This window comes from Protopterus annectens, chromosome 1.part1 (assembly GCF_019279795.1).
Source record: "Protopterus annectens isolate FY-2018-M chromosome 1.part1, PAN1.0, whole genome shotgun sequence".
Lineage (NCBI taxonomy): Eukaryota > Metazoa > Chordata > Ceratodontiformes > Protopteridae > Protopterus > Protopterus annectens.
In genome coordinates, this window is record NC_056726.1 from 1,340,408,451 (window position 1) to 1,340,428,597 (window position 20,147).

Consider the following 20,147-nt stretch of genomic DNA (forward strand, 5'->3'; position numbering starts at 1 on the left):
CTGCAGATGCATCCTTGAAGGACATCAACATGTACTACATGGACTGGCACAGTGCCCTGACACTATACTTAGTATCCAACAGATTGATAAGTGGTGACCTGTGTCTGGCATACAAGGCATCCTCTGACCTAGTAGTGATGGATTTTTTGCACATTAGCAAGTCAAATGGCATTAGAAATACTCAATCTAAGGATCTAATCCTCTTCTGTAACATCAGTAGAATGGTTTGGAGGGACAGGTATATCTCACAGAGCATAACGCTGTAAGATCAGGTTATTTTGTTAGACAAAAATACAGTATTCTCTTTGCATAAGTCTAGAAATGTAGCCATATTAAAGCAGGCCTTCACAGTTTGCATACAGTTTCAGTGAATGCACTTTCAATCTGGGAAAATAACCTTCAGTCAAAACTACTGATAAGAACAGAATTTGCAGTACATTAAGAACAAATATATCTTATAAGGCTTGAGAACCAATGGTAAAGAGGTGTGCAGAAACTTACAGGCTTTTGGTATTTTTAGTTAATATCTCAGACAAAGCCAGTTATGCTAGTTTGTTTGGACTGATATGCAGAAAGGCATTGCAGTACAGATATTTGAGTATGAGTACAGAAGTCAAATCAAATATTCATCATTCCAGAATATTAATTACACTATTTAGGAGGAAAGGAATAGGAAGAAAATGAGTGCAGAAAGTACAGACTATTTCAGTTTATCAGCACAGTTACTGGGGACAGTATTCAGATATTGTTGACATCTACCTCCACTGTACATAATAAAGCATTCTAAGCCAAACTACAATGTTTGCAGACTTTATTGTGAAAGGTACAAAAACACTTGGCACATAAAGGAGATAAGATCTCCTCTTCAGCACAGTTCTGGGTAATTCACGGATAAAGGCATTCATTCCAGTTTCTTTCCAGTTATTTCCAGGTCATTTCAATATTCTAGTGTCATATCAATTCTTGCAGTCACAAAATCATAGTACTCTAGCTGAATCAAAACAGCTGAGGTGCCTAAAGCTTCCTAGTTATACAAAGAAGGCTGTGTTATTTAGATACATTACACGCCTAGTAAATATTAATCAAAATGATCATTGAGTAGCCTAGCCAAAACAACCTAAAAGATTTGTAAGTATATTAGCAAACTGATAAATTAGTCGGTGTATTATTTCCTCTGATGAAAGGCAGACATTCTACATACCCCAGGGTGAATCTTAGATTACCCATCCAACAATCAAGACATGATTTTAAACATGGCTAAAGGACTCATATCTCTCAACTGTACAGATTTTTGAAGAATGTTCAGATTTTTGCCTCATATTTTTGGTCTGTTCCCCATAAAAGTTGTGGCTTTCTGGCAAATCATTGAAGACTGAAGTCAATAAATAATACTAAATATTGACAGTCATTTGAGTTTCAGATTTTATCTCCTTCAGAAAATACATAATAATGCAAAACATGTTATTCTAGTAAGTCATATTAATGGTAACAAACAACTATGTATTGCTGTGCTATACATCTCCCCCCGGCCAGAATATCCTGGTCCTGGAAGACTTTCTATCCTGGGCTAATCACACTATCTCCTATGAAACTATCATTCTGGGTGACACTATCATTCTAGGTGAGACAATCATCAATTGGCAAAACTTAATTTCTAACTCCCCTACAAATAGTATCAACCTGCACAGTTTTACACAGCTTATTACAAGTCCTACTCGTACTCAAGCTACACAAACAGAATCAACCTTAGACTGGATCCTAGTCACTCACCCTCATAAATACTCCAATAGCGGTACCCTTCCTACCCCCTTAAGTGACCACGTGCCAGTCATTACCCATAGAACACAAATTCAAATCCCCATAGCCCATTCCTATAGAACATCCAGAAACCTTACCAACTTCAACCAAAACACTTTTATAAATATACTAAAGGCTCATAATTGGACCCCACTAAAACTATTACCACTGGATGATGCTGTTAATTAGTTCAATAAACTATTTCTTGATACACTTAATAGCTTAGCCCCCATTCACATCAAACAAACAAAATATACTAAACAAGCTCGCCTTTCTAGAGATCAAGCATCGAAAGAATGGTGTAAAAACAAGACTCCACTAAATGAAATTACTTACAAGCAACTCAGAAATAAGGCCAAAAAACTAGTAATTAACAATAAGAAAAACTTTCTCTCTACACAACTATCTGGCTGAAAATACAACCCAAAAAAGTTCTGGAAAACAGTTTCCTCCCTCCTCAATCCTGGGATCTCACAGAACCCATCACCTTATCCTGAGAAAGACCCACAACAAACTGCTAATTCATTTAACTCTCACTTTATGAATACCATACTGACAATATACCCTATTAAAGACTCCTTTCCTAAAACTGACCCCAAATGGCATAAACCACCAACCCCTTTTAATCTCGCTCAGGTTAACCCCAGCTCTCTTCCTTCACCCACCCTCAACACTTCTCCTATTGCTACTTCCACTCCTCTTGTCTCCATGCAGCCAGTATCCAACTCTCTGGTACCCAAACTTCTCAATAAACTAAACCTGCTCCCTGTCCTCAGACAATCTTCCATCTGAATATCTACAACTCGCAGCCAAAGCTATAGCATACCCAGTCCATATATTCATTAATTGCTCCATCACAGTCTTCTGTCCCCCAACTCTGAAAGAAATCCATCATTACTCCACTACATAAAGGTGAAATTAACCATTATTATCCCATTTCTATACTCGCTCAATTATCAAATAGTTTAGAAAAATGCATACATAACCAATTTCTAAAACCTGTCTCTGACAATAACCTCCTTGCACCTACCCAACATGGATTCCTCCCTGCACACAGCACTATTACAGCTCTACTCTCTTTTACTGACACTGTGAATAAAGACCTGGATGCAGGCCTACTCACCTCAGTCATCTTATTAGACCTATCCAAGGCTTTTGACACAGTGTCATCCTCCAAACTGTTGCAACAATTAGAAAATCTAGGCTGTTCTGCTAATTTCCTAACATGGTTCTCAAGCTACCTAAACAATAGAAAACAGTCTGTTATGTGGCAAAACAAACAATCCGAATACCTGCCCAACAACACAGGAGTCCCACAAGGATCTATTCTGGGGTCACTGCTAGTCAATATATTCACTAATGATCTTCACAAAGCATGCCAATATAGCATACTCATTCAGTGTGCCGACGATTCAACCATCATTCTCCACTTCCACCAATCTCTCTGATCTCCAAAAACTTATTCTGAATGCCCTTACATCTATTGAAACGTGGCTAAATGATGCCCAACTATTACTGAATCTCAACAAATCCAAACTCCTGCTTTTTTTAACAAAACCACCTATCTCAGATTTCAAAGTTTTCTCACTGAACAACACAAAAATTGAAAGAGTTAAGGCAGCAAAATTATTAGGCATAATTATTTATGACAAACTGACATTTGAGCAGCATATTCTTAATACTATTAAAAAACTCATTTTAAGCTAGAGAAACTCTACCATCACAAACTCTATATGGATAATTCAGCTAAAATGAAACTTGCTAACACTCTGCTTATCCCTTCCCTCCTCTGTGGAAGTCCCATTTTTCTAACCTCCACACATCTTTCTCCAACAAACTTCAATCCTGCTATTATAAAATAGCTAAATTTGCCTCAGGGATAACTAACCGCTCACATCATTGCCAAGCCATCTCTGAACTGAAATGGCTTGAATTTCCCTATTACCTACACTACACCCAACTAACCTTTGCTCATAAACTAATATTTAGACCTAACAACTGCCCAGCACTCCATCCTACCCTACAATCATACATCCCAACACGTCATCTACGGTCTGCCAACAAGCACCAATTAAGTGTAACCAAACCTAATAAAAGAGCCAGTCAAAGCTTATACTCTCACAGCATTTCTAAACTTTGGAATGCCCTGCCTTCCCACATCACTCAACTAGACTCTTTAAAATCTTCACTAAACGACCCTTATCTCAACAATCCAATCAGTTCCTGCCTAATTACCTCCAAACCACCGTAAGCACTTTATCATACTCTTCATATCTCTACTCCCTTCATCCATTGCAAAACTCTCCTATACAGAACTCATATTTGAACTCTTGTATTACTGTATCTGAATTTTTGTATTTGTATTTTAAATTTTGTATTACTGTATTTGAATTGAATTTGAATTTTGTAATATTGTATTTAACCTTGTTCATGTTTTTAATTTATTACATCTGAGTGACACTTCCAGGTGCATCTGCAGTTAACTCCTACTGACAACTCTAGGCATCAAATATTGCTTGTTCATATTTGTATCAATAATTCCAAAACCATGCTATGTACAAGGTTTTAAAAGATTTCTTCTTTAAGCTTACACAGTGGCAAACTCAGTTGCATTAATATTTGACCTCTGCCTGGTGCAGGTAAATGGATATTAACTGTTGTTTTTATCATATTAGTTTATATAGCTATAATTTTCACATTTTTCAAATATCTCAACAACCAACTAACACAGACAGAACTCCTTAGCCTCATATGTAAGCTCTCAGCTACATGACTAAAATGCTGCTGACAGTATGTGTATACCTTGAGTGGTTGCTGAGATATGTAAGTTGTTTACAAAATATTAAAAATGTAATAGTTACTGGGCCAGATTCACGAAGGCTTGCGAGTCTAAGAGTAGTGTAAGACTCCATGCAGCCTTCGCGATCCAGGAACAGCCCAAAGTCCATGTAAGAGACAAGCTAAAACGTCTTACACGGAGTGGGCGTGGATAAGCTAATCACCTCACTTGCAGCCGAATAGCATGCAAATGAGGATGATTAGCGATGCAGGAAGCCCAGAACAGCCCGTGTAAGAGCCGTTTTAGCTGCAGAAATGTACTCAGTTGACAACTGAGTGCGTTTCTCTAAAACCACAATGGAGCCATGTCAGCTCCAAATAAAGGGTGCATATGTGTCAGGCAGCATGCCAATGGCCAAATATGTGGCCATTGGCAAGGTAACCTGATGGAAAAATATTAAAAATATAATTTTTTTTTTTGGCGAGCGCCGATGTGTAAACCCAGCGCAGCTCCGCACAAACAGGCTGCGCTGTATAAAACATAAAAACGAAGGTTATAAACCCACAAATGTGGGTTTTATGCAATACATGGAATTTCAATACAGGGACCAGCAGACCAAAAACAACATGGCCACCGTGTAGTGGTTGCTAAGGGGGAAAGCTGAGTCTAAGAGATGTAACTAAGCATTAGTAGGCAATCTGATGCAAATGAGTGTTAGGATACTGAATTCCACTGTCACATAGCAAATGAGCACATTCTGAGTAGTGTAAGAGTTACAGAAGGGGGAGGAACAGAGTAGGAGATAGGTGACATCACAGGGGGGAATGGTAGAAAGAAATGCAGTTCATTGGAGGTCAGAGTTACATGACAGATGTCAGACAGATATCATGGAAAGAGGTGTGCCACTAGATAAGCATGAGAAAGTCAAGAAATGGAAGGTGTACACTGTTGCCTACACCAAAGTTTCTTGCTGGGCATGCATGTAAGTAAGACAGTGTGCGCACGTGTAAGGCAGACTGAGCATGTGGGAGCATGTTGGTAGCTGTTTAACACTGTTTGCATGGGTGTGTGGCGTTTTAACCCAAATAAGGCGATTCTGAGCCGTGTAAGCATGTGTGCGCATGTGTAAGCCACTGTGGCGTGTTTCTGCTGGTATACACGCTGCTCCCCTGAGGAAACAGAAAGGAAAAAGGAAGCACATAATTAGTAGGAAGCTACCAAGGAATACTGCTGGAGCTAGCAGGTGAAAACAATTAGAAGCAGGCAATTACACAGGCAGAATAGTAGCTCAGCCCAACACTTAAAAATCTGCAAACAGCAGTGCAAGATGTTTCTCTCAAGAGACACTGCAAGACAGGAGTAAGCTATTAGAAGTGAAAACTGAAAAAGCTGAACTCAGAGCAGAAATGTTAGGGGCTACCATAGCTGTCATAATGAGACATAGGCGACTTGCTGAGGGTGGAGACAATGCAGATGGTGCCAGACAACCCACAGTGAGGAGACGGAGAAGAGTGTACAGGCCCAGGGTCACCTACCACGGGTTACATGAGCTGGAGATAGTAGAGCGCTATAGAGTGGACAGAGACCTCCTGCAGCAAATAGTGGAGCTGTGCAGGCCACGCCTCCCACACAAAATCAACAGAGGGGAACCCATCCCAGTGAAAACCAAGGTATGTGTTGTCCTAAGAATACTAGCAACAGGTACCTTCCAGAGACCAACTGGTGATATGATGGGGATATCACAGGCATCAGCCTCCAGGGTACTGCACCAGTTCCTGGATGCCATGTCAGCACATGTCGGTAATCATGTACATTTCCTCAATGCCTGTGAGGTATTGGCCAGCAATATGCGTCTCTTCCAGCAAATAGCGGAAGACCCTGAGGTAGTGGGTGCAATAGACTGCACGCACATACGCATCAAAGCACCAGCCCGGTGGCGTAGGGCATACATTAACCGCAAGGGCTTCCCCTCCATCAACTGCCAGGTCATGTGCGATGCCCAGGGCATAATAATGAATGTGTGTGCTGGCTGCCCTGGGAGCTACCATGATTCCCACATCTGGCATTTGACACAGTTGTACCAGACATTTGCCAATGGGGACATCCCGCCCAGACACCTAGTGGGGGATGCAGGTTATGCACTGGAGCGTGGCTGATGACACCCATCAGAAATGCACACACACCTGAACAGGAACGCCATAATGAGGCACACGCACAAACACGTAATGTAATAGGCGTGTATTATTTCCTCTGATGAAAGGCAGACATTCTACATACCCCAGGGTGAATCTTAGATTACCCATCCAACAATCAAGACATGATTTTAAACATGGCTAAAGGACTCATATCTCTCAACTGTACAGATTTTTGAAGAATGTTCAGATTTTTGCCTCATATTTTTGGTCTGTTCCCCATAAAAGTTGTGGCTTTCTGGCAAATCATTGAAGACTGAAGTCAATAAATAATACTAAATATTGACAGTCATTTGAGTTTCAGATTTTATCTCCTTCAGAAAATACATAATAATGCAAAACATGTTATTCTAGTAAGTCATATTAATGGTAACAAACAACTATGTATTGCTGTGCTATACATCTCCCCGACCAGAATATCCTGGTCCTGGAAGACTTTCTATCCTGGGCTAATCACACTATCTCCTATGAAACTATCATTCTGGGTGACACTATCATTCTAGGTGAGACAATCATCAATTGGCAAAACTTAATTTCTAACTCCCCTACAAATAGTATCAACCTGCACAGTTTTACACAGCTTATTACAAGTCCTACTCGTACTCAAGCTACACAAACAGAATCAACCTTAGACTGGATCCTAGTCACTCACCCTCATAAATACTCCAATAGCGGTACCTTCCTACCCCCTTAAGTGACCACGTGCCAGTCATTACCCATAGAACACAAATTCAAATCCCCATAGCCCATTCCTATAGAACATCCAGAAACCTTACCAACTTCAACCAAAACACTTTTATAAATATACTAAAGGCTCATAATTGGACCCCACTAAAACTATTACCACTGGATGATGCTGTTAATTAGTTCAATAAACTATTTCTTGATACACTTAATAGCTTAGCCCCCATTCACATCAAACAAACAAAATATACTAAACAAGCTGCGCCTTTCTAGAGATCAAGCATCGAAAGAATGGTGTAAAAACAAGACTCCACTAAATGAAATTACTTACAAGCAACTCAGAAATAAGGCCAAAAAACTAGTAATTAACAATAAGAAAAACTTTCTCTCTACACAACTATCTGGCTGAAAATACAACCCAAAAAAGTTCTGGAAAACAGTTTCCTCCCTCCTCAATCCTGGGATCTCACAGAACCCATCACCTTATCCTGAGAAAGACCCACAACAAACTGCTAATTCATTTAACTCTCACTTTATGAATACCATACTGACAATATACCCTATTAAAAGACTCCTTTCCTAAAACTGACCCCAAATGGCATAAACCACCAACCCCTTTTAATCTCGCTCAGGTTAACCCCAGCTCTCTTCCTTCACCCACCCTCAACACTTCTCCTATTGCTACTTCCACTCCTCTTGTCTCCATGCAGCCAGTATCCAACTCTCTGGTACCCAAACTTCTCAATAAACTAAACCTGCTCCCTGTCCTCAGACAATCTTCCATCTGAATATCTACAACTCGCAGCCAAAGCTATAGCATACCCAGTCCATATATTCATTAATTGCTCCATCACAGTCTTCTGTCCCCCAACTCTGAAAGAAATCCATCATTACTCCACTACATAAAGGTGAAATTAACCATTATTATCCCATTTCTATACTCGCTCAATTATCAAATAGTTTAGAAAAATGCATACATAACCAATTTCTAAAACCTGTCTCTGACAATAACCTCCTTGCACCTACCCAACATGGATTCCTCCCTGCACACAGCACTATTACAGCTCTACTCTCTTTTACTGACACTGTGAATAAAGACCTGGATGCAGGCCTACTCACCTCAGTCATCTTATTAGACCTATCCAAGGCTTTTGACACAGTGTCATCCTCCAAACTGTTGCAACAATTAGAAAATCTAGGCTGTTCTGCTAATTTCCTAACATGGTTCTCAAGCTACCTAAACAATAGAAAACAGTCTGTTATGTGGCAAAACAAACAATCCGAATACCTGCCCAACAACACAGGAGTCCCACAAGGATCTATTCTGGGGTCACTGCTAGTCAATATATTCACTAATGATCTTCACAAAGCATGCCAATATAGCATACTCATTCAGTGTGCCGACGATTCAACCATCATTCTCCACTTCCACCAATCTCTCTGATCTCCAAAAACTTATTCTGAATGCCCTTACATCTATTGAAACGTGGCTAAATGATGCCCAACTATTACTGAATCTCAACAAATCCAAACTCCTGCTTTTTTTAACAAAACCACCTATCTCAGATTTCAAAGTTTTCTCACTGAACAACACAAAAATTGAAAGAGTTAAGGCAGCAAAATTATTAGGCATAATTATTTATGACAAACTGACATTTGAGCAGCATATTCTTAATACTATTAAAAAACTCATTTTAAGCTAGAGAAACTCTACCATCACAAACTCTATATGGATAATTCAGCTAAAATGAAACTTGCTAACACTCTGCTTATCCCTTCCCTCCTCTGTGGAAGTCCCATTTTTCTAACCTCCACACATCTTTCTCCAACAAACTTCAATCCTGCTATTATAAAATAGCTAAATTTGCCTCAGGGATAACTAACCGCTCACATCATTGCCAAGCCATCTCTGAACTGAAATGGCTTGAATTTCCCTATTACCTACACTACACCCAACTAACCTTTGCTCATAAACTAATATTTAGACCTAACAACTGCCCAGCACTCCATCCTACCCTACAATCATACATCCCAACACGTCATCTACGGTCTGCCAACAAGCACCAATTAAGTGTAACCAAACCTAATAAAAGAGCCAGTCAAAGCTTATACTCTCACAGCATTTCTAAACTTTGGAATGCCCTGCCTTCCCACATCATTCAACTAGACTCTTTAAAATCTTCACTAAACGACCCTTATCTCAACAATCCAATCAGTTCCTGCCTAATTACCTCCAAACCACCGTAAGCACTTTATCATACTCTTCATATCTCTACTCCCTTCATCCATTGCAAAACTCTCCTATACAGAACTCATATTTGAACTCTTGTATTACTGTATCTGAATTTTTGTATTTGTATTTTAAATTTTGTATTACTGTATTTGAATTGAATTTGAATTTTGTAATATTGTATTTAACCTTGTTCATGTTTTTAATTTATTACATCTGAGTGACACTTCCAGGTGCATCTGCAGTTAACTCCTACTGACAACTCTAGGCATCAAATATTGCTTGTTCATATTTGTATCAATAATTCCAAAACCATGCTATGTACAAGGTTTTAAAAGATTTCTTCTTTAAGCTTACACAGTGGCAAACTCAGTTGCATTAATATTTGACCTCTGCCTGGTGCAGGTAAATGGATATTAACTGTTGTTTTTATCATATTAGTTTATATAGCTATAATTTTCACATTTTTCAAATATCTCAACAACCAACTAACACAGACAGAACTCCTTAGCCTCATATGTAAGCTCTCAGCTACATGACTAAAATGCTGCTGACAGTATGTGTATACCTTGAGTGGTTGCTGAGATATGTAAGTTGTTTACAAAATATTAAAAATGTAATAGTTACTGGGCCAGATTCACGAAGGCTTGCACGGAGTCTAAGAGTAGTGTAAGACTCCATGCAGCCTTCGCGATCCAGGAACAGCCCAAAGTCCATGTAAGAGACAAGCTAAAACGTCTTACACGGAGTGGGCGTGGATAAGCTAATCACCTCACTTGCAGCCGAATAGCATGCAAATGAGGATGATTAGCGATGCAGGAAGCCCAGAACAGCCCGTGTAAGAGCCGTTTTAGCTGCAGAAATGTACTCAGTTGACAACTGAGTACGTTTCTGCAAAAACCACAATGGAGCCATGTCAGCTCCAAATAAAGGGTGCATATGTGTCAGGCAGCATGCCAATGGCCAAATATGTGGCCATTGGCAAGGTAACCTGATGGAAAAATATTAAAAATATAATTTTTTTTTTTGGCGAGCGCCGATGTGTAAACCCAGCGCAGCTCCGCACAAACAGGCTGCGCTGTATAAAACATAAAAACGAAGGTTATAAACCCACAAATGTGGGTTTTATGCAATACATGGAATTTCAATACAGGGACCAGCAGACCAAAAACAACATGGCCACCGTGTAGTGGTTGCTAAGGGGGAAAGCTGAGTCTAAGAGATGTAACTAAGCATTAGTAGGCAATCTGATGCAAATGAGTGTTAGGATACTGAATTCCACTGTCACATAGCAAATGAGCACATTCTGAGTAGTGTAAGAGTTACAGAAGGGGGAGGAACAGAGTAGGATATAGGTGACATCACAGGGGGGAATGGTAGAAACAAATGCAGTTCATTGGAGGTCAGAGTTACATGACAGATGTCAGACAGATATCATGGAAAGAGGTGTGCCACTAGATAAGCATGAGAAAGTCAAGAAATGGAAGGTGTACACTGTTGCCTACACCAAAGTTTCTTGCTGGGCTTGCATGCGCACGTGTGCGTGCCATGAAGCGCGAGTAAGACAGTGTGCGCACGTGTAAGGCAGACTGAGCATGTGGGAGCGTGTTGGTAGCTGTTTAACACTGTTTGCATGGGTGTGCGCGCGTTTTAACCCAAATAAGACGATTCTGAGCCGTGTAAGCATGTGTGCGCATGTGTAAGCCACTGTGAGCGTGTTTCTGCTGGTATACACGCTGCTCCCCCCTGAGGAAACAGAAAGGAAAAAGGAAGCAACATAATTAGTAGGAAGCTACCAGGGAATACTGCTGGAGCTAGCAGGTGAAAACAATTAGAAGCAGGCAATTACACAGGCAGAATAGTAGCTCAGCCCAACACTTAAAAATCTGCAAACAGCAGTGCAAGATGTTTCTCTCAAGAGACACTGCAAGACAGGAGTAAGCTATTAGAAGTGAAAACTGAAAAAGCTGAACTCAGAGCAGAAATGTTAGGGGCTACCATAGCTGTCATAATGAGACATAGGCGACTTGCTGAGGGTGGAGACAATGCAGATGGTGCCAGACAACCCACAGTGAGGAGACGGAGAAGAGTGTACAGGCCCAGGGTCACCTACCACGGGTTACATGAGCTGGAGATAGTAGAGCGCTATAGAGTGGACAGAGACCTCCTGCAGCAAATAGTGGAGCTGTGCAGGCCACGCCTCCCACACAAAATCAACAGAGGGGAACCCATCCCAGTGAAAACCAAGGTATGTGTTGTCCTAAGAATACTAGCAACAGGTACCTTCCAGAGACCAACTGGTGATATGATGGGGATATCACAGGCATCAGCCTCCAGGGTACTGCACCAGTTCCTGGATGCCATGTCAGCACATGTCGGTAATCATGTACATTTCCTCAATGCCTGTGAGGTATTGGCCAGCAATATGCGTCTCTTCCAGCAAATAGCGGAAGACCCTGAGGTAGTGGGTGCAATAGACTGCACGCACATACGCATCAAAGCACCAGCCGGTGAGCGGCGTAGGGCATACATTAACCGCAAGGGCTTCCCCTCCATCAACTGCCAGGTCATGTGCGATGCCCAGGGCATAATAATGAATGTGTGTGCTGGCTGCCCTGGGAGCTACCATGATTCCCACATCTGGCATTTGACACAGTTGTACCAGACATTTGCCAATGGGGACATCCCGCCCAGACACCTAGTGGGGGATGCAGGTTATGCACTGGAGCCGTGGCTGATGACACCCATCAGAAATGCACACACACCTGAACAGGAACGCCATAATGAGGCACACGCACAAACACGTAATGTAATAGAGCGTGTGTTTGGGCTGCTCAAGTCACGGTTCCGGTGTCTGGACACATCTGGTGGAGCCTTGCAGTACACACCAACTACATGTACCCAAATTGTCATGGTATGTGCCATGCTACATAATATGATCTTGCGAAAACAGCTGCAGCAGGACCAGCATAGGGCCGGGCCAAACAGCCCCCCACCATTGCCAAGGCCATCACAGGCAGAGCGTGACTCGGAGGAGGAACAACCTAAGCCTGCCCCAGTAGGCAGAAGGAGGCATGCCCAGTATGCCCTGGCCTTGGCAAAGAGGCAACGCATAGCACATGCACTGGCTCAGTAGGAACCCTGGGAATGATACCCCCTCTGACTCACTCAGATAATAACAGGGATGCCTAAAATGACATGACCTGCTCACAAACATGTACAGGAGTGTAATATGTGCATCCGACAGAGGCAGCCCTGCAGCACCACCTGAGGCATGAATGCCATGTGTTAAGTAATGTAACACCATGTACTATATGCACACCTGAGGACCCTGACTAACATCCTACCCTCACCAAGCATCATGCCACAATATGACAATGAGATGATCAAGTGCAATAATTGACTGAAGTATCGCAGTTAGTCAAAGGGGATCCAATGTGTGCCAGCCTGGGATGACATGCTGAGCATGACATGATGCTCCACCTGCTAGGACTGGCGTGCACCTATCAGTGCAGGCCGTATGGATACTGGCAAAGGCTGTTACCCACAGCGTGCCCTGAATAGTTAAGGCTCAAAACACAAACCTACCTCCATAGGTATCAGAAGGGATAAGAATAAGATAAGGGATAAGTCGAAACAGCAAGATGCATGCAGTCTAAATTCACCCAGTATGGAGAATGTTGATATCTGTGCTGTAACAGAAAACTGAGTCAAGGCTCAAAAAAGCACCCTAACACTACCAGGTTACACCTCATACTGTGCTGTACAGCCTCAAAACATGGAACAAGCTACAAAAGGAGGGTGACTAGCAATAATTGTCAATGATAACCACACCCCCATGTTGGTACCACAACAAGAAGCAGCATGGACTAGCCATGGTCAAGTAACAGTGGCTAAAACTGCCCCCCCCAGTTTATAGCCTGCTACAGACTACTGTCCCAACACCAGGAACTGCACCTGGCCTATGCTGGAATACATGAATATATCAAGTCCTCCAAACCACATTATATTGGGTGACTGAAAATACCCAGACATAGACTGGGAGCATTATACTAGCACCAACACTGTAGGACAAAAGTTCATATAATTCATAAACCAAAATGCCCAGGACCAATGTACCACTCCCACAAGAGGGGTAAGCATACTGGATGTGATAATCAGCAACATGGGTACTGGATGGCAAGATGAGAAGTGTATTGCTCACTGGTAAAACCAGACCATAGAGTAATCACACTGGATATACAAATCCTGACCACAGTCCCTGGCCAGAAAGCCACAGTGGAAAACATGTGTAAAGCAATATTTGCACTCCTCCAAACTGATGTGGAATCCATTAAAGGTCCTGTGCAGGTGCAAAATATGGGCCACACCTCAGAACCTGTAATACAGCCATTCCATGAACACTGCCAGGAATGCTTGGATTATGCAATCCTAAATTAAAACAAGACACAATGCCATACACGCAGGCATCTGGCATGGTGGACACCAGCCATAACCAAACCATGCAAGAGAATGAGGAAGCTACTACATGATAGAGCAAACATAAACAATGAAGTAATCACTGATCAGTAGTATGGCAATAAAATATGTCCACACATACAATCCACTAAGGCCAGCCACAACAAGTTGAATCTGTGAATCTTGAGGCAATGTTACACCTGCCCCAAGTACACAGACAACCCCCAACTCTCCCAAAGAAATACAAATATATGTGAGAGATGCAACCATCTATCCAAACTGGAGGCTGAGCTCCCTCAACTCAGTACTCCCAAAACTAGTCAGGAGGAGAAGGTAACCACACACACACACCACAAACACAGTCCCACATAGACCTATCACAACTGCAAACCAAAGACATAAACACAGAAAAACATTCTCAGAGGCACAAATTACAAACACAGCACACCAACAGAGGCCTCTAAAGCAGACACCCAATCAAACAACTTCCAAACATAGCACATGCAATACATAGTACACAAAGCTGGTGTGCAGCCAGAAGGAGAAACAACATGCCTGATACAGTTGTAATAGGTGACTCCATAGTGAGACACACTGCTGTCCCGCACACCAGACTGAACAAGGGAAAGGGTACAGTAAGCTGCCTGTAGGCTGCCACAATATGCCACATAACACAAGTATACAGGTCATCCCAAAGCAAGTAGAAATATGATGCAGTCATAGTCCATGCTGGTGTGAATGACCTGAGCTGTACCTCCCTAGACCACATGAAAAGAGACATAGATGAGCTCTCAGATTATGTAGTCCAGGCTGGTATGACACTCACCGTTTGCAGCATCCTACCCTTACCAAGAATAATGCCACAGTACAAACACGGAATGATCAGTCATAGCAAGTGGCACACTTACTGGTGTCATTCCAAGGGGATCCAATGTCTGTCTGCTTGGGATGTCATGCTTGACAAGCCACGCAGCTGTTCCTGGGATGGCTTGCACCTGTTACCCCTGGGCGTCTGGATATTGGATAAGGCTTTTGCCACCTCCATAGAGCCTTTTGTAGGCAAGGCTGAAAAGACTAACCCACCACCCTAGAAAACATAAGTGGAAAGAAACATAAGGGTAATGCTGACCAATGCCAGATGTGTAAACCCCAATATGCATGCTCCCGAGGCCATCCCCAGTATGGAGAACATCGATGTCTGTGCAGTGACAGAAACCTGCTGCAAGCCTCCTGACAGCACACCAGCACTACCAGGTTATACCACATATCATGTGTCATGGCCCCAAAACATGGAACAAAACATAAAAGGACGGTGAGTATCCATATTCAGCACAGACACCCATACGTCCAGGTAACTGACAATGCACAAGGCATTGGAGTCCACCCATGTGCAACTAACTGTAGGCAAGACTGCTGTACAGTCTGTAGCATGCTACAGACCACACTCTCACACACAGGAACCCCACCCAGCCGTCCTGAAGACACTGGACAGTATGAATGTCCCACCAAATACCAAACAAGGTACCACAAATTACCACATAGGTGGTAAACCATTATGTATGGAAGGAGTAATCAGGGACCTAGGGACACAAGTGGACAGTAACCTGTTATGTGACACTCACATTGCCAATGTGGCTAGGAAGACTGTCTACATTGGACACCGTATCATGAAAGGATTCACATCTACGTCAACAGAGGTTATATTGTGCCCCTATACTGTTCTCCTATCACACCCATAATCTAGTACAATGCCTCATATGGGATGTACCTTACCTGACACCTGCAGCAGTTAGAAAGACCTCAAATGTACCTCACCAAGAGGATAAAGGGTCTCAAATATATGTCATATGCTGCCTGGCTGTAGACACCCCATCTGAATGCAGTCACATACTGCCTACACAGAGGCATTGCATGCCTGTTGTACAAGGCCATGCCTAACACAGGAGTAATGGACATGCTCCACCCCAGAAAACTCAAAGCCATCGGAGTTGTGAGAGTGAGAGATATCAACCTCAACAAATAATGAAATAGGATGTGCCGGAGGGACAGATACATAATCCAGAGGCTCCCCACACCCTGGACCAGAATCCCACTCCATGTTAGGCAGAGCCCCTCACTGACACTCTTCAACAGGAATCTTGCCAAGTGGATGGATGATTGTAGAGTTACACTGGTGGTCTTCACTGTGTCATGTCCAGACAGAGGCACAGCAAAGCAAATCATAAATGGCCATAATATTCACATAGCAAGGGGTGGCGAAAGCCACACACACTCTGGCTAGGCTAACAAATGCCCTAGGGTGGATAGCCTAGTATGAACCTATGAACCTATGAAGATACAAATTGTACAGGACACTAAGGATAATCCCAAGGCTTTCACAACTGATGGTAGGAACTGTGTTGGGAATTCACAGATATGCTCTGAATCACACAAATATCACAAACAACATACCAAACACACACACATATTGCCAACATACATCCTGACAGGTGCAGTGCAAATCCACCCCCCCAGAATGCAAAATATCTATCCCAGCAGACTGCTGGCCCCCTTACATTGCAGATGCTGAGGTAACAGCCAGCATCTACAAAGCAAAACACACAGCAGCAATGGTATGAGATGGTGTCCTGGGCTGAGTCCAACATGGACTCCAAGACAAATGGAATGCCAAATCACACTACTGCTCAATGTCAGCCTTACCAACAGGATATGTACCCAAAGAGCAGTGTACAACAACAGTGGTCCTTCTCAACAAAGGTGTTGCCTGAATGGATACTGAAAACTACCACCCCAGAATCCTGAGAAGCTCGGTCTGCACAGCTATGGAAAGGATCAGCATGTACCGCAGACATAAAGATATTGGAGACCTACTGACACCGGACCCTACCCAGTGTGGCTTTCTTAAGTGCAGATCCTGCCCCTAAACATGTTTGACTCAACTGAAACAGTCATTAAGGTCATTGATGAGGGCAATGTGGTCCACACAGCGTAGCTGGACCTTGCAAAGGCTTCTATACAATACCCTACGTGTTCATTATAGATAAGCTCACCAGCTTAAATATAAACCCTTATGTCAGTAGAGGGGTTGCAAACCAGACCAAGGACAGAACAGACATGGTCAGACATGCTGCAGCCATGTTAGACTACAAACCAGATATAACTGGCATCCCACAAGGCTTGGTCCTGGGATCTTCCTCGTCTGGTATATATGTCCCATAGGTACAGGCCAACATGGAAGGACTGTGTCTGAACATATTTGCAGAGGACTACAAACTGCTCACCATATATGATCCACCAGCTGACACAAGCATCCCACAAAAGGGCCACATAGAAACAGACAACTGGTGCCATAGCCATGTCAGCATGCTAATTGCAGAAAAGTGTATAGTCAACCCCCGTGGATATACAGTAAGTGCCCACCAATTACCACATAGGTGTTAACCCATTATGTACTTAACATGTAATGAGAGACCTGGGGACACAAGGTAATAAATATCCTGCACTGGACAAACATGTGCTGTAGTGTTTACAGAAACATACCATATACCCACCTAATCATGAAGGTTGTCAGATCTAGATAAGGGGAGGTCATTGTGGCTCTGCAGTCATCCTTCATCAGCGTTACAATTGACTACAATAGCCCCTGTGGGATGTACCTCAGCAGACACCTCCATCAACCGTAAAGTCCCCAACAGTACCTCACCAGGAGTATCAAAGAGCTTGCACAGATGCCATGTGTTGCCTGTGTTGCTGGTATCAATAAACATGCTGCACCTTGTACAATCTGAATGGCAGTGAGCTATGCACATGAGAGACCTGAACCCCAGCACTGACTTACACAGGACAAGCTGTACTGCATGATCCATAACACAGAAGCCACCCCCACCCATGAGTAAAGTCCCAGTACAGGCTACCCATAGAGTCACTTATCGATTTTCCTCAATAGGAATCTTGATGAGTGGATGGGAGATGGTAGCTTTATCCTGGGTATCACTGTCATGTCACAGGTAGACAAAGGCACAGTATACTAACCATGACATATGTCATGGCAAACTCCACTTACAATGTGTGTCGAAGGACAAACACACTCTCCGACTAGCATTAGAAATGGACTAGGGCACATCGCTAGTGTTTGCAAATGTACACCTATGTTGTGGAATACACTACCAATGTTGGACAAGCCTGGTTTAAGTAGTTCATATCTGAACATAATGCAACATGGTCAGATGTACACAACTGGCCCCTAACCAGGCTGTTGTGCTCACTATGGAAATGTAAAGCAGTGATAGCACTAAAACCCAGGATACTGTCCACCACAGTCAAAGTACTGAACTAGTACACTATACAGTACTACAGTGTTAGGTCAGTGTGAAAGGATGTTGACAACTGTATGCAAAGTATCCCATGCAAACCCTGCAGGCACAGTATAATCCTGTTGTGTTCACACACAAAGCAGTTGTACAGTAACTACACAACATGACACACAACACACAACCATAAACGGGAGATATTTGTTGAAGTTCACACTCATCAACAAATGTGGTGGGCTGCAGATTTCAACATATGGAATGCTCACACTGGGCATGCTCACACACTTTGATAAATGAGACATATGTCAGACAACATGCCATGGGAAGGCTGAACTGGGCATGCTCACACACTTAGGCCAAATCTCAGTTTAGCAGTTGGCCACACATATCTGGTATTTTACGTGTTATTCCAGGAACCAACCACATTACAGCAGTCTGCCCAGTGCACACAGTTAAATGACTACAGAGACATACGTGATATAGTGGATCCCTCCCGTATGCAAACATCTTCCACAGATACACAAGTTGTTCATACAAACAGGGAATGCTATGGCAATAAAGACGTGCAAACAGTCTATCAGCAACAAATAATGTGCATTTGACAATTAAACATATGGGTGTAGAGGTCAACACTAGGCTGTTTGCCCTAGGGAATGACAGCTTAGCCAGAGTGCGCTTAGTGTCTGCCTCCCCACAGGATGCACATTCCCCTTTCTAAACACTGATGATGTCAGCACCCTATAAGTACAGCAGGAGAAAAGAAACCTCCCAGTAATGCGAATAGCGTGCTCCGCTAATGCGTCCGTCTCAAGTGTCATAACATAGTTAGGTAGGGGTTTGAATCCTGCAAATGCTCAGTGTGTGTGTGTGTGAGTGGGGTTGGTGTGTGTGCAAGTCTGTGGGAGAGAAATGTCCCTTTTGGCAACTGGGAAAACACACTACAGGATGCACATTCCCCTTTCTAAACACAGATGATGTCAGCACTCTAAGTATAGCAGGAGAAGGGTACCTTCCCAGTAATACGAATAGTGCGCTCCACTAATGCGTCTGTCTCAAGTGTCATAACATAGTTAGGTAGGGGTTTGAATCCTGCAAATGGAAAGTGTGTGTGTGTTTGGCTGAGGGGGGTTAGTGTGTGTGCAATTGTGTGTGAGGGAAATGTCCCTTTTGGCAACTAGGAGAACAGACTACAGGATGCACATTCCCCTTTCTAAACACTGATGATGTCAGCACTCTATAAGTATAGCAGGAGAAGGGAACCTCCCAGTAATGTGAATAGCGCGCTCTGCTAATGCGTTCGTCTCAAGTGTCATAACATAGGTAGGGGTTTGAATCCTGCAAGTGTGTGTGTTTGGCTGAGGGGGGTTAGTGTGTGTGTGAGGGAAATGTCCCTTTTGGCAACTAGGAGAACAGTCTACAGGATGCACATTCCCCTTTCTAAACACTGATGATGTCAGCACTCTATAAGTATAGCAGGAGAAGGGAAACCTCCCAGTAATGTGAATAGTGCGCTCCGCTAATGCGTCCGTCTCAAGTGTCATAACATAGTTAGATAGGGGTTTGAATCCTGCAAATGGCAAGTGTGTGTGTTTGGCTGAGGGGGGTTAGTGTGTGTGAGGGAAATCTCCTTTTTGGCAACTAGGAGAACAGACTACAGGATGCACATTCCCCTTTCTAAACACTGATGATGTCAGCAC

The 20,147-nt window shown here is 42.8% G+C and overlaps 1 protein-coding gene across 1 annotated transcript in view; it reads right to left on the bottom strand.

The window, feature by feature from the left end:
- Window positions 1-937: 937 nt before the first annotated feature.
- Window positions 938-20,147, bottom strand: part of HAUS1 (HAUS augmin like complex subunit 1) — a 545,328-nt gene continuing 526,118 nt past the window's right edge. Inside the window, exon 9 of the mRNA XM_044088993.1 lies at window positions 938-1,024. Within this exon, the coding sequence (XP_043944928.1) occupies window positions 938-1,024 (87 nt within the window). The remainder of the gene's footprint in view (window positions 1,025-20,147) is intronic.